Genomic DNA, 15,111 nt, shown 5'->3' on the forward strand with positions numbered 1-15,111 from the left:
TTTTTTTCTCTCTAGAAAAGGCTTCGTGCTAGTTATAAAAAAGCGCGTACTGTATTGAAATTGAAATAATATTGGCCTACACTGTTTCCATGGTCTAAGATTGAGTGCCTAGTTCTTCACTAGAGAAAACTTCAAATTTGGTGGCTGATGGCTGGGTAGGAACACAAGGTTGAACAAACAAAAAAGGAGAAATATTGCTGGCATGGCCTGAATTGAATGGAGGGACCCTGTTAGGGGCCATAATCCCACGTTATCGCGTGGTTTAGAAGATACCATCCAACAACTGAAAAAATACAAAATATTTGACTTAATCTTGTACGATAATTATACACTAAGCGACCCTATTTTCATTTCCAATCATAACCCTTTAACCTTAATTTTAAGCATTCAAGAACAAGGGCCATTGCACATCTGGGTCATCGCAAAATCTGTTACATGGCTGCGTGTCTTTTTGGCCATGATATGAACTCAGTAATTTGTGCTGTGCAGGATGTGAATGCGTGCTAGTTAACGTGGATTAAGGTTTGTAACGGCTGTTTAGTATATGTATGACAAGAAGAAAGATATCATATTTTTGTCAACTTGGGCTAGTGCCAAAGCTTCAAAGAAATTCTATTCCAGTTGAGATGAGCATTGATGACAGTTGAACTGTCAAATCTACATGACACGGTCCCCAATTGCTTCTTCAAGAGGAATACTTCAAACTGCAAGCTCTCGAGGGTCAAGGAGGGCTACTTTTGCAGATGGCTCTCTTTTTCATATATATATATATAAAAAGAAGAAGATATTCAAGTATTGTTCTGGGGCAGTTTTATGGTGGCTGGGATGATCTCCAATTGATTTTCAAAGCAGAACTGCTGAAGCGGTACTGCAAGGCAAAATAGACTGTAGGCTTCCGAAACTTCGTTAATTCACCGAATGATCCTTCAGCATGTTTCTTTGTTAGAGAATAATATAAATCATATCCTGGGACCTCACCTAATAGCTTAAACTTTTGGGCTGAGATGATTCTTTGACATGGTATCAGAGTCTTGATAACCAAGTGGTCACGAGTTCGAATCTCACCATCCCTATTTATTTGATAAAAATTAAACACAAGGTAATGTGGGTCTGTGTAAGTTTCAAGCTCAAAAAAGCTTTCACTTGAAAGGATGTGTTAGAGAATAATATAAACCTGGAACCTCACCTAATAACTTAAGCTTTTGGATTGAGATGGTTTTTTGATATCCTTAATTCAAAATCAAGCACCAAACAACAGTGTGCTCTTGAAGTTTCATGTGCATATAAACTTTAGTACAAATCTAGGAGATTAATCCAAGCGTGCCTAAAAGCACATAAATTTCAAGGTGGCCACTTTAGCACCTGATCTTTTGTAGCAGTCATAGCCACCAGAGGTGGTAATTTGGAGAGCTCGTGAGATTTAAGACCACCGTGGGTTCATCAGCTCTTTCCCCTGGATAGCTAATCCCTCACCCTTGAGGCGGTACCATACGCACGGCTTAGACCCTTTTAGATTCCATTTGAGGCAAGTGCTTCTCAATATTTTAGATCCTTAACTCAAAACCATGAAAACACTATTTTAAAGTTTGACAGACTAAATTTCAATAATAAAGAAAAGGTCCAAGGATGAACTACAAGCATCAAATTTGTAATATTTAACTCACATGGTTGTCTAGCAAGAGGCTTCACTTTTAATCGCTAGCTGTTCACTTCAACATGTCGATCATCAATGTACAATTTCCAAACATATTCTAACAGCTAGCAGCACTTAATTAAAAAAGTTTCCACTACAAATCCTTCTCTCTAAAAAAAACATTCAATTAAGAAGAAAAAAAAAGGCAAGTAAAGGCATCATTCTAGTAATTTTTTTGTTACAATTAAACTGTCTTGGTTGTTTATATTTATGTTTAAGTATTTTTTTTGGAATTATGGTAGTACTTATTTTTTAAAATATTTTTTTATTTAAAAATGTATTAAAATAATACACACACACACATAGATATATATATATATACATATATATATATATATATATTATTTTGTTTGTGGTATTACTTGTTATATATATATATATATATATATATATATATATATATATATATATAACCAAGTTTCAACGCAAAAAGATGTATGCTACTAAACCATCGATCGTTATTTGTTGTGATGCTGCAATAGCTCTTTTTGCAAAGAACCATGGAAACATAGAATTATGCAAGATTCGAATATTTTTACCTTCCTCCCGATAAAAAAAGAGAGAAGGTAGGTAGCATAAGAATATTAGTACGATTATGTATAAGAGCCCAAGAATATATTGGTTTTATTCGTATTTATTCGGTTTTCTAAGATAAATGAAGTATCCTAGTCCTTGTGATGTAAAAGGATCCAATGATTAACAACATAGGAAAGCAAAATAATGTCATGAAAAACAGCTGTGAATTTGTGATAAATAACGGGATACCAGTTAGAAAAGCAACGAGGAAGGAGGAAAGAGGAGAGGAATGAACAAATTAATATTAGAAATAGATGGGGGCTGGGATGCTGTGGTCATGATGTGATTTGATAGCGTCTGGCGACGTGGGGCATGGATTCCCTTGCTTTATTATTGCTCCATGCAACATGTTTCTTCTTACCTCCTCTCCTTTTGCTTTTGGCTTTGAAAAAACTACCCTTCCTTCTCTCTCTCTCTCTCATGTACACATGTAGGCACGCACCCACATACATAATAATGAAAGGTGATGCCTCTTCGTTTCAGACCTTTTTTATTTCAGATAACGCTGAAAGACATTGTGATCTGAGATATTGTTCGTCCTGTTTAAAGATGTATTCAAGGACAGATCCAGGTTTCGGTGTTCGTGAGGACTAGAGTGCAAAACTTTTCATCTGGGATGGCCATTTCTTCAAAGAACAAGGAGGATTTTGAATTCTTTTTGAGACTCTGAAAATAAATAAAAAAGCTGAAGGACATTAGGAGAAGTGGTATCTTAGTAGCAAGATCTACAAGATCATTTATGCATTGGTTGAACTTGACAAATAATTTCACAGGCATTTGCTAATAACGGCCTAATCCTTGTTTACAACTTTACATGATGCTGAAACAAGAGCACGGGGGATTTAACTGTGACTTAGACTCACGTGTCAGGATATCATTATATGAGAGGTAGCCCTGCCACAGAGATTCGAAATATGCATTGCATATTGCATGCTGTTTCCTATATATTAAAGGACGAAAGATGATCAACTCCCTGCTTCAAAAGACGAAGACGAGTAGGCATTTGTGCTGTGAACTTAAAGGCAAACAACCTCACTATTTATGTCTGGCAGGCTAATAATTTGAAGTTCTGAGTTGCTACTGTTTCATAACATGACAAAACTCTCTCAAATTAATCATCTTTTGTAACTCTCTCTCTTGTCGGCTGCTTTTAATCCTAGTAATAGCACTTTGAAAATTCTCACATCCTCTTAATTGCCCGCGTGCTAAAATCAAAAGATATCAATCAGCAAGCCTTTTGGAAGGGGGAATCTCCAGAGATGTAGAGGTTCTAGTTACTCGACTTGCTCATAAAACATGGAAACTTGAACTTGGTGATATGATTCTGATGGTAAATTTCACTTCATGATCATCTATTTCGGACTTTAATTTAGAAGTTGCAAGCCGGGACATGCAGGCAAACCAAAACCAATATACAAGTATACAAGAATTTGGTGTTTCGTGCTGTATCACTTCAATGTTTTTGCGGTCAACATCTACCATTAAAAAAACAAGGACTTTGTGAATCAAAAGAGAAATCCAAAAGAACATTAGGCACCCAACCATGCCTAAAGCAAGCAAAAGAGATTGATATTAACAATCTTTTTTCGTTTAGCCCAAAAAGAACATCGAATACCTTGCCAGATTATCCACTTTAAGAGACACCCTCGTAACCTTCGCTTTCACAGATCCCATATTCTCCTCCTTTACTCTCTTCGCTAGGTGGTTTCAGAGAAGTTGCTGTAGCCCAGCGCGTCCCAACACACTTCTTTTCTCCGTGGCATCACCAAGAGCTAGAGATTCTTACTTGACACGAGGGGACGATTTTTCTAGAACTCTACGTATGATTCCAAGTGTTATCCCAACTCAGTTGTCAGCATAACAACGTTCAGGGGCATAAAATCCCCAAGGTATCATAGAGCAAAGCAAACATACGGAAGTGCGCGCAAACACACAATGGAGCAGCTATCAAGTATAAGAAGCCAGGCCAAAAGTCCTCTATCGGGATTTCAACATAAAGTAATTACAATCATGAGTTACAATAAATCTACAATCATACAACGGTGGGATTTCAAAAATTAACTATGAGATTATTTGGATCCGTATCAACTAGTTGTCGCATAATACAAATTCACCCAACTTTTACAACCCAATCCAATTTACGATCCAAGCCGCAAACCATCACTCTTGTGCTTCGTTTCCAATTTATGTATAATGATGCACCATCTAGATCACACTCCTCAAATCCTCAAAAACAAATGATTACAGAAGGCCTGTGCTTCCGAAGGGATTATTAGTCTGAGGATGTGCCATAGGATGTGCATGAAATGCGCCAAACCCTGCATCACCAAAAGGATTTGCATGGCTCATCATCATATTTTGTTGATGCTGTGGTTGTGGGTAGGTAGGTTGATATGGACCAAAAGGATTGTGCGGCTGTTGAGTCATTGCTGCCATTTGGACTGAAGGAGGGGCAGCAATGCTGTTCGACAAAGCAAATGGATCTTGTATCTCAAATGGATTGGGGGCTGGCGCTCCATAAACAGGCCGCCGGGCAGCTCGATATGCTCCTTCATCGTACAAACTGTTCAGAGTGAGCGAGTCCAAGCCGCCAGCCTGACATTCATAGACAAGATGGTTGAAGAGAATACAGCTATATGCTTGCTATTCTTAATACAATTTCAATCATATGCGCAGAGATTGTTAATAACTGAAACAAAGTTTTTTAACCATAGTCCTACAAGTGCCAGGCTCAGAGCTTGAGCTCCCTGTGATCAGAGATCATTTTATACACAGGCCTGACTTGAAACAAACCATCGGCTAAAAAACATTACATTATACAAACAATTCACAAGAACAAAAACGACTATTTGTCTACACAAAAATGGGAATGCAAGCAGCATGTCTAAGTGGCTCCTTGATCATTTAAAATAAAACTGCCTCCAAATTCATAGCAATGGCTTTTCTCAATAACTAGATGAAAACTTTAAAGAACTAAAAGAAGAATGCATGCAGAGGAAACAATTCATTTTCTATCCTATCTGTTCCAATCCATTTTTCTTCATCAGTGCTAAATTGTAATGGTTTGTTGCAACATTAACATTGTCAACAAGAATAGCAGCATGTCAATCAATGTAGCTGTATCACCAATATTCATTCTCATGATGGCTAATCAACAAAGAGAACAGACCATGAAAAAAAATAGATATATATGTTTGTGGAAATGAAAATAAGAAAGGAAGGCAGCCTACCAATTGCCTCTCATTAGTGGCAGAAATATTGCTGCTTGGAGTAGTGACCAGGGCAAGTTCCCATCCAGAAGGATCAAAATCTTTTGCTTGACCAGCAACAGAGTTAAATGTCGGTGCAACATCTGTTGAATTAGGAGTTGCATATCCCATATAAACATATACAAGCAACCAACCAGAAAGCATAGAAGTACCTCAAATAAGGGATAGAAAAGAGAAAAGGAACAAGGCTGGTTACCTGATTCAGAAGGAACTATAGCCAGAGCCAAAGCATTGCTTTCCTCAATGGTAGATGCATTAGGAGTTCCATAATCCAATCCCTAAAAATCACCAAAAAGGAGAAAGAGGGTGTTGAAAGAAGAAAGTTGGAAGAAAGAGGTGGGTCATTTCTCATAAATCATCAACCAGCATTAGTTGGCTGACAACTAAGAGATTACCAGCAAGTCTCCAGTGTCTATGCTGTTCTGAGGAGCGGTTGTAGGAACAGGAGGGGCGATCTCAACATTGGAGACAGCAACATCATCTGAAGGAGGTGGCTCAAGTTCATCGCCGGATGATTTGGCATCTTCAGAAGGACCTTCTTCTGGTCTGTATGTCAATTGAAGCTGTTTGAAATGACCAGATATTAGTCCTACAGTATTTAACCTCTAACAATGATATCCCTTGTCAAGGAAGAATAAGTTGACATGCATGCATCACACAAAAAGAGACAAGAAAGCATAAACTGAATATGCAGCACCATACATCCTTTTCTGCCACCTAGCCAAGTCAAGAACTATTTTCTTAATTAGTTTAGTCAAGATCCATGATTCCTATTTCCGAAAAATCCTTGGCTTCTAATGCCTGTTTAAAAATATAAAACTAGTAACAATAAAACAAAAGGACCTGTAACATATCAACAAATCATAAATTGGAAAATTTATAGGACTGTCTAGCATAGTAATGATACTTACCAATGCCTCACTAGGAACAGAAACAACACGTGGTGCCTCTCTGATATACTCTTCCATAGTTGTAAGAAAGGATTGTGGAGGCTGAGAAAGATTAGGACAATAAAGTCATAAATCACTGCAATTGAAAGAATGAAATAACCAGTGAAAACTCTAAATCCGTCTCATAGCATCAAATACCTCTCTCAAAACAGGAAACTGGAAATTCCTAGCAAGTTCTAATCCTTTGCAAATGTCATAGAAATCAGAAAGGTTACCAGCCTGCAGGAATAAACAATTTTTTTCAACAAAACACCATGTCTAGCAAAAACATTTTTAGTTGTGGAGACTTCAGTTCTATAATGAATGCTACAACATAAAAGATATACCAATGAACACTTTAGGTGTTGATAAAGAATATTTAACCACAAACTGACATTCTGCAAAATCAATGGACAACATGACCTGCTGACCGGCTCGTTTGTAGATATCAAGGGCTTTGATTGCTTCATGTCTTGGCATCTCAAAAAACTGCAACGAAGAAAGATTTAATAGTAAAATCAGACAAAAACAATGCTTGCAAAATGATGAAAACTAAGAGCAACGGATTACCTTATCCACAAGATTGATGATCCCGTCATTAATAGCACAATATATTTTAAAGCTCTCCTTCAATACCTGAAAATTGCATGAAAATGTCAGCAACAACTTCATTAGAATACATGAAGAGGAAGCATAAATGAAACCTATGTCTTCCAAAATTTAAATCTATGCTTTTGTCATTCAGTTGGCAAGTTAAAGGACATCACTATATAAAGTGTAAAAAATTTATGTTGCATTGCTGCATTATAATATGAGTATGTAATACGAGTGTGTAAAGCAGCAGTCCTGTACAGAGGCAACCCATACAAGGAGGAAAAAGATCAAACTACACTGAATTTTCTGTGAGATTTTCTTTTCCTTATTACCATATGATATTTTAGAATAAATTGAAAACCTCAAACACCTAAAACAAGGAACTTAGATATTAAAAAAAATTCCACATGGCAAATACAGAAACAAAATTCTTGTACAAGACAAGAAATACAGCAGAAAGAGGCAGGCTCACCAAAGCCAGAGCATATTGTATAACATAATTGCCAACCGCAGCGCCTTCTGGCTGAAAAAGAAATTTCCATCAATTTTTGTGTCCACCTCCATTGCAGAGTGTTCAAGTAACAATTTACCCATGGATAGAAAGAAATTCCATACCCGGCAGCCAACGAGACGATACAACAATTGCTGTAAAGCAGGCAACTGTTCAAGCAGATCTTCACTGTCTAAGTCCCTAGTTCGGCTGTAGCCCTGCTTTAAATGGGCAAAAACCAATATATATATCAATGAAAGTTGGTCTCACCTAAATATTTCAACAAGTCAATAACTAATTCCACATCAGCTTTAACAATTTTCTCCAAAGCATTTTCATGTGGATAAAATTTGAGATTGCTAAAATGAGTTAAAAATACACCAAAGATAACAAAATGAAAATGAAAAAGAAAAACAATCTTCCATTAATGAACTCCCTAGCTTCTGTAAAATAACCACAATCAATTTTGAAATTGGAAAGCCATTCAATAAGAAACCAGGCCATGACACAACAAGTTCAATCAACCGTTTGTGAAGGCTTGATGATCTTGCTCATAATGCAATACCACTTAACTGAATCACATCCTCATGTTTCATCAAATGACTCCAAAACAAAAGATGTGCAGGAGTTTCTTTGCAACCAAACAAGCCACAAATCTGGGGCTTCCAAGTTTATGAAATTCAGAAGATCCAACAGGTTGACAACCATGTCCTAAACCTCCACTGACCTCATATGTTCAAATCTTCTAAACTTTCTTTTTAGAACATCGTACACTGGAATTGCTGGCATAATGACTCTTAATTTCTCATAATTATGTATTTAATAAGTATTGCCAATTTGCAGGATTAGGGCCTGTTTGGTGTTGTATTATGCTATGCTATGTTGAGTGCTGCATTATGAGGGGAAAGTAGCACCAGTTAATCTCTAGACAGAACTTGGTCCAAATTTCAACTAAAATCACCACATGTTATGTCACAATAAAAGTCAAAAGGAAAGTTCATGGAGAAAGAAAACATTTGCACTCTCAACAAAAAAAGTTGTGCAACTGTCCAACCATACGATCAATCCATGTAGTGGTGATTGACATTTCATAAGGAGTTTCCTTTCATAGTTCTTCTGAAGAACTTGATACATATTATTAATTTTCATCAAAAGAACCAAAAAGAGCATTTCGATACTAGTGGGGCATTTTCTCATAAACTTGTCTCGTTGATAAAAGCACAGAATTTCTTTGCAGCTCTAAGAGAAGAAAGGTGAGTAGTAAGAGCTCATGTTGGAAACAACAATTGCAGAAAATACTGAGGAAAATCACAATTTGCTCTATCCTTGCAGCTTAAGTGCACAAAACAAGAGCTTATTAGTGATTCTTTGTTCCAAAATTTAAGAGAGGGAAGAAAGAGTGTGACCTTCGCAATAATGCACACATTCTATGGAGATTACAGCTCTTTTTAAAATAACATTAACAACAAAAAAAGCTGCTGAATAGGGAAAGAGAAATGAATTGATAGATGATGCTATTTTCACTCACTAGCAAATCTTGCTGTCTTCTATGTCCGGATAATTCGTTTTTTTATTAATAGGAGCAGAATTGCTATTCTGGTAACATACCTTATCCTGCCCTTGGGCAGGTCTTGGAAGACGCTCTGCTTCAATATCATACTTTAGAATTCTAAAGCATTCAAGTCGTTCCTCCAAAAAAAGTGCATATGTACGCACCCAAGCAGAACAATCCCAAGCTGAAGAAGGAGAAATATGGTGAGAAAAAAGAGCTACAAAAGGTACTTGGTTCACAAAATGCAGTTAGAGGCCACTACTTGTGACCTGAGAAAGACAGGGAAAAAGCAGTATCAAATTACCAATAGGACTTGAATCATCCTTGAAATTAGAAAGTTGGAGGATGCGCCCTCTCTGAGAGAAATTCAGAAGTTCTTCTCTGAAAGTAGGATCACCCTCTCTTAATAATCTATGGATCACAATCAGTATTTTCAAAGCTACCTGGTAAAAATGCAGGAGTGATAGCATAACATGAGCATCTTCACAAAAAAATGGTAATGACAAAAATAAAACAACAGATTTCGATCACTTCACAGAAAATACTAAAATTTTTCACATAATGTACAGGTTGCACAAATTGCAGATGTATATTTGATTCAACAGCAATTCCAGTATCTTTTTTTTTCCAACATCTAGAGCCTTTTTCTTCCAAACACCCTCTGTCAATATGAATAACTATAATTCTCATCAAGTGTCACAATGACTGTCTCACTGGTTCTGCTCGTTATCTTTTTTTCCACAATCACCATGTGGGTTAGCATCTTAGATTTGGGCATTAAGCTGTGAAACCAAGTTCCCTCAACATGTGGTTACTGCAAAAGCAAATTGGTACAGTGCAGCAAAGTCAAACAATAACACACTGCATGCGCAATGGATAAACTTAAGACATAGCCTGGTTAGTTTGAAGCTTCAAGACTAAATTTATTCCATGACAGTGACAATGCACACTCCTCTCAACAGCCGACACAACTGAAAACCTTCAATTATTGAGGGGTCGCATAAAGGATCAAATGAGCAGACCTGAGTTACTTTCCAACAGCTTCTTGTGCAAGCCCAATTGATAACAAAGAAAAAACAAAATGTAGAGGAGACTTTCTATCTTATTTTTGTTCATCCAAAGAATTCAACTGATAACTTTCAAAGATTAAGAAAAAATAACCAAAAACATCGTTTGCATTGGATGGACAAATACACATATTGATCAAACCCCGATTCATTTGGAGTCCAAAACATCATAAAACAATTAGAATTTCAAAAAATAAACAAAATCTATACCGTCCAATTATGGGTTTTGGCCAATCGGCGGGAAAGAGCATGAATGCAATAAGCAACATCAGCTCGAGGCCGAATCGCTGACGTAGCAGCCAAGATTTCTGTAGGAAAAATCAAGTCTCATGAGCCCACTGAAATTAAAATTGAAGAGATAAATAAATAAAGAACGAAAGGAAGAGTGGTACTGACTTCTAAGATGGCGCTCTTTTGGAGGACACTCAACGTGGTTAGTTGCTTTGACTATGGCCACGTCCAATTCCTAAATTTAAGAAAATACAGGAAAAAAAAATCTAAAAATAGAGAACAAGAGAGACAGATATTTGATCTGGTTTTATTTCAAAATAAAATAAAAAAGGATTGAGAGGGAGACGGACGGACCGCATAATCGCTGTTGACATGAGCAAGACCGACTTTGGTGGAATCTTTGAGAGCGCCATAGGCTTTTCGCCATGTCTGGAGTGTGCCCATATTTTTTTTTATTTTACTTAAATTTAAATAGAGATGGATCAGATCGCCTTCTCTCTATACTAATCTGGCAATTGATATCTGTACGTGCTGTTTATGCCTTATTTCTCTCTGTTTTTTTTTTTTTTTGTCTCTCTAGAAGGTAAGGGAAGAGACTCAGTTTTTTTTGTTGGGATTCTGGAATTGATCAACCATATATTGGAGAGAGAGAGAAAAGAAAGACCGCAGAATGAAGCGATGCGTTGTGTTTTTAGTTTTAAGAAAATAATTAATATTAATTAATAATAAAATGTTTCGGGTGTAACTAAACTAAGAATAAATAATAAATATTCTTTTCTTTCTTCGCTAAAAGTTTTCCAAGCTGTGGCTGGTTGGCTTTTGGCGGCCCCTCTCATTTCGGTGGCACACTGCACAGTCATCATTGTTCAGTATTTTTGCTTTGAATCTTCAAAAACATTTTCCCCACCTGCCTACTTATTACTTAATGATATTTTAAAAAATAATTTTATTTAAAAATAAATTTTTATAATATTTTTTATTTTTAATCTTAACACAATAAAAAATAAAAATATATATTAATTTAATATTTTCTCAAATAAAATACATTTTTAAAACTCATTAAGAAACATAAAACTCGTTAAAATCTAAAAATCCTCAACTAAGTTCCTCCAATTAATAAAATATTTTGAATATCCCATCAATTATTATTTTTATAATTTAAATTTAACGAATTATGAGTTTCCACATCAATAATTAAACGAAGCTTTCATATAAACTAGTGGTATTTGCCGCCATGTGTTAAAAGATTCTCATTCATTTAATAAAAATAGTGCTAGAGTTTCAGTTATATTTCACGTATAGATTGTTTATATATATATATAATAATAATAATTTAGTTTTTACTCTATCATTTTGTCAGTTTTTTCTATCCAAAATCAATAGCAACAGCATATGATCTACACATAATCAATTTCTTTCCTAAAATAGCTTGTAATAAACATCGAGAATGTGCAAAACCTATTTGTTTAAGGATGTTACTTGAATGGGTAATTGTGTCTTTTCAGACCTGTATAAAAAGTGTTAAATTATACTAACATTGCTTCCACTACAAATATTATTTTTACACTACTTTTTTTTATAATAAAAAAACTAGCATATTTAACCAAAAAAAAATATCACGTATTAGAAAATAGCAGGGTTTAGTAAAAATGGTGTCCAAATACAATATTTTGATTTAAAAAAAGGAAAAAGAAAAAAACGATTCTTAAAAACTCATCAAAACTTCAATGATGTTATTTATAGTATAATTGAAAATATAACAAAAAAAAAATAATAACATTAAAAAATATCACCAACGGTAATTAAAATGATCACACGTGTCATTCTTTATCAAGTTGTGTGGTCACTCATGCCCTTGTGGATAATATTTATTTATATCATTATATTTATTTTGTTAAGATTTTTTTATATTACCATAAATACTATTATTAGAGATTCCGCGTGCTTCTGGGTCTCTCTATTTCTTTTATTTTTCTCTTTCCTTTGTCATCTCTTCTAAAATTAAATTACCACACTAAGTGCACGGATCAGATCGTTTTCCAGATGGTTAACTTGATCTCAGGGGGGAAAAAACAACTTAGTTAATCCAACTCTTAATTAATTTAATCTGACGAGATGGAAAAAGAAACGAGAGGAGAAATTTGCGACAACAGTGAAGCTCTTGTCTTCTTCGTCTTGGATAGTAATTAATTAATATCAATTTATAATATTGCATCGAGTGCGAGAGAATTAAGAAAGCTAAGTACCAGAAAGAAAAGAAGAAGAAGAAGAAGAAGAAAACCTTTTTTCTTTAAGAATAAATGATCACTGTATCTAAAAGCAAATTAATGATGAAGGAAGATGAGTACATTGATGAGTCTCAATCTCCGTAGTTGGAATTCTATCGCTGTATGCAAAATGTGGCAAGAATAATCAAGGCTCAAAACATGGGCAGTTCTAGGAACCACGTGATGCGAAGCTGAACTTAAATTCTACCAGTAAAATACCATCACTCCCGACTCCAAAGAACACGAGTACGTTTATAGAATACACTATTTTATTTTATTTTTTACTTTGTAGCGAGTTACTATTATTTTATAAAAAATTATTTTAATTTTTTTTTATCTAACAAATCATGTCAGAGCTAAAAAGCCTAAAATACTTGGATCTAACGGCTAAGTCAAACCCAAAAACCTTGGACCTGACATGATACCCAAACCCAAGTAGCTTGCATCTAGTATGCTTGTCAGACTCAAGGTGTTTGGTTCTAACAACTCTTACCAGATCCAAGCAGACAACAAATAAACAGAGAACAATTGTATATTTTAGTTGTTAGGGAGAGAAAAGAAAAAAAAAGTAAACAATCAGGTGCCACGCGGCAATCCATCAATGATACGTCTACACACGCCGTATCATGTGAAAGAGGGCATGTCTGCACATCTATCTGGACAGCGTTTGGCCACCGAGAGGCGTTTCACGTGCCTCCTTCATGGCGTAAGCTCCGCCCACTCGTTGGGGCGTGTAAAACAGGCGCCAACAACTTCTAAAATAAAAAATAAAAAAGACAATGTAAAAATATTAAAATACCCCTTATGATCCTCTTAGTTATACATCATATCTTAATAAATTTTACTATCACAATTTAAAGTAATATGTGTCTAAAGTTACGGTCAAAACCTCACGCCAAGCTAGTGGAGACTAACTGAGATCATGTGGAGTTTCTTTTTCATATTGCACTGTAAATGCTTTCCATGCACTCAATTATTTAGTGAGATTGTTATTGTGATTGAAATTATTTTTTAAAAATATAATTTTTTAAATGTGTTAAAATTATTAATTTTTAGATTTTTTTTTTATTTTTAACATTAGTATATTAAAATCATAAAAAAATATTGATTTAATATATTTTCATGTAAAATATCAATTTAATATCTCCAACTCAAATTACAGAAAGGAGTTAAAGGGTAGTCCCCACAGTATATATACATTAGCACATCAAATCAAGATGTTTTTGTTTTTTCTTACAATACCATGTGATAAAGAAAGAGTTTAGTAACTCTTGACTCCAGGAAATAACAATGCAGGTCTGCGAAATTATAGTTTAATTAATTTCCCTAGATCAATCTCCAATTTTAATTTTAAAAAACTCCAGTTTTAGAAGTATGAGGTGTCCAACTCCAGTTCTGAAAAAAAAAATATGAGCACCATTTACCTAAATTTTCAATTTTTTTAGTTATTATTGTTCTTTATTTTCCTGTTTCCTAAGCTCATTGTTAAAAAATAATCTTGATTAAAAAATTATAGTTATCGGGTGAAATTTAAAAAATAATTTAATATTATTTTTTAATATATTATTAAGTGGAAGGTCTTTAAAGTTTGAAATTTTCAAGGCTTATTATTATGCTCAATCTTATTAAATAAAATAAAATAAAATAATAAGAATGGAGTTCATATCACTGGTTTATTTTAATTAAAAATAATAATTTAGTAAATGAAATTTAAAAAATAATTTTATATCACAATGATATTAAATTTTTAATATATGAAACTGGTATTGAATCTACCGATCCTTGTCCTCCACCAAAAGCATCGACAAAAGGAAGTGTAAAATGTAAGTTAACGGGTCAATGGTCAAGGCTTCAACAGGTAGTATTTTGTTGACATCCTCCATTGAAAGCAATCGTTGTTTCAGCAGAACATTCTGTTTCCACCATTAAAGCAATTATGAAAAAGAAAAAGAAGGAACAGTTCTTTTAGGCTTGTTTTTCAGGAGCTATGTGTATACGTTGTTTTTCAGCGATGAAAGTAAAATCACTGATGTTACCCTTCAAATCTAAACAAAATCTCATTTTTCCTCGAGGATCCGCACAAGATTTTTTTTTTTTCCCAGTACGGAGTAACTGTATTTTTGCCTCTGCTTTACTCTTTTATGGATACTTTAATGGTTTTACATCCCTCATGTCGTAAAAACACTTTGCAAAAGCAATTCTGCTAGTTTTCTTTTTTGAGAGAACAGGATCATGTTCTTACGAGGAAGAACTTGTTTCTTTTGAACAAATAATTCATTTCCATTTCACAGAAATTAGTAAACGCGTTTTCTTGAAATAAATAAAACCCTGTTCCTATCTTCATCTCCCAAAATACTAAATGTATTTCTGGAGCAGCCAAAATATCAATGGCGAATAATTCCTTTTATATTTATTTTAATTTATTTTTATTGGCTTGAACAAG

General features: G+C 34.7%; 1 protein-coding gene across 2 annotated transcripts; it reads right to left on the reverse strand.

Moving 5' to 3' along the window:
• Window positions 1-4,221: 4,221 nt before the first annotated feature.
• LOC133705448 (putative clathrin assembly protein At2g01600) lies at window positions 4,222-11,076 on the reverse strand. 2 transcript variants are annotated; one of them, XM_062130658.1, is made up of 15 exons: window positions 10,756-11,076; window positions 10,567-10,636; window positions 10,381-10,478; window positions 9,408-9,546; window positions 9,160-9,287; window positions 7,677-7,772; window positions 7,534-7,584; window positions 7,038-7,103; window positions 6,891-6,956; window positions 6,627-6,707; window positions 6,450-6,530; window positions 5,934-6,101; window positions 5,735-5,816; window positions 5,500-5,621; window positions 4,222-4,864 (listed from the first exon to the last, which is right to left on the reverse strand). In XM_062130658.1, exons 1-15 carry the CDS (start codon window positions 10,843-10,845, stop codon window positions 4,511-4,513), a joined length of 1,692 nt encoding a protein of 563 aa, XP_061986642.1. In that variant the 5' UTR covers window positions 10,846-11,076; the 3' UTR covers window positions 4,222-4,510. The 2 variants fall into 2 exon arrangements, with proteins under 2 accessions (XP_061986642.1, XP_061986643.1); XM_062130659.1 differs by having other exon boundaries at window positions 7,677-7,769; window positions 10,756-11,075.
• Between the last annotated feature and the right edge of the window lie 4,035 nt (window positions 11,077-15,111).

This window comes from Populus nigra, chromosome 10, assembly GCF_951802175.1.
Source record: "Populus nigra chromosome 10, ddPopNigr1.1, whole genome shotgun sequence".
Taxonomy (NCBI): domain Eukaryota; kingdom Viridiplantae; phylum Streptophyta; class Magnoliopsida; order Malpighiales; family Salicaceae; genus Populus; species Populus nigra.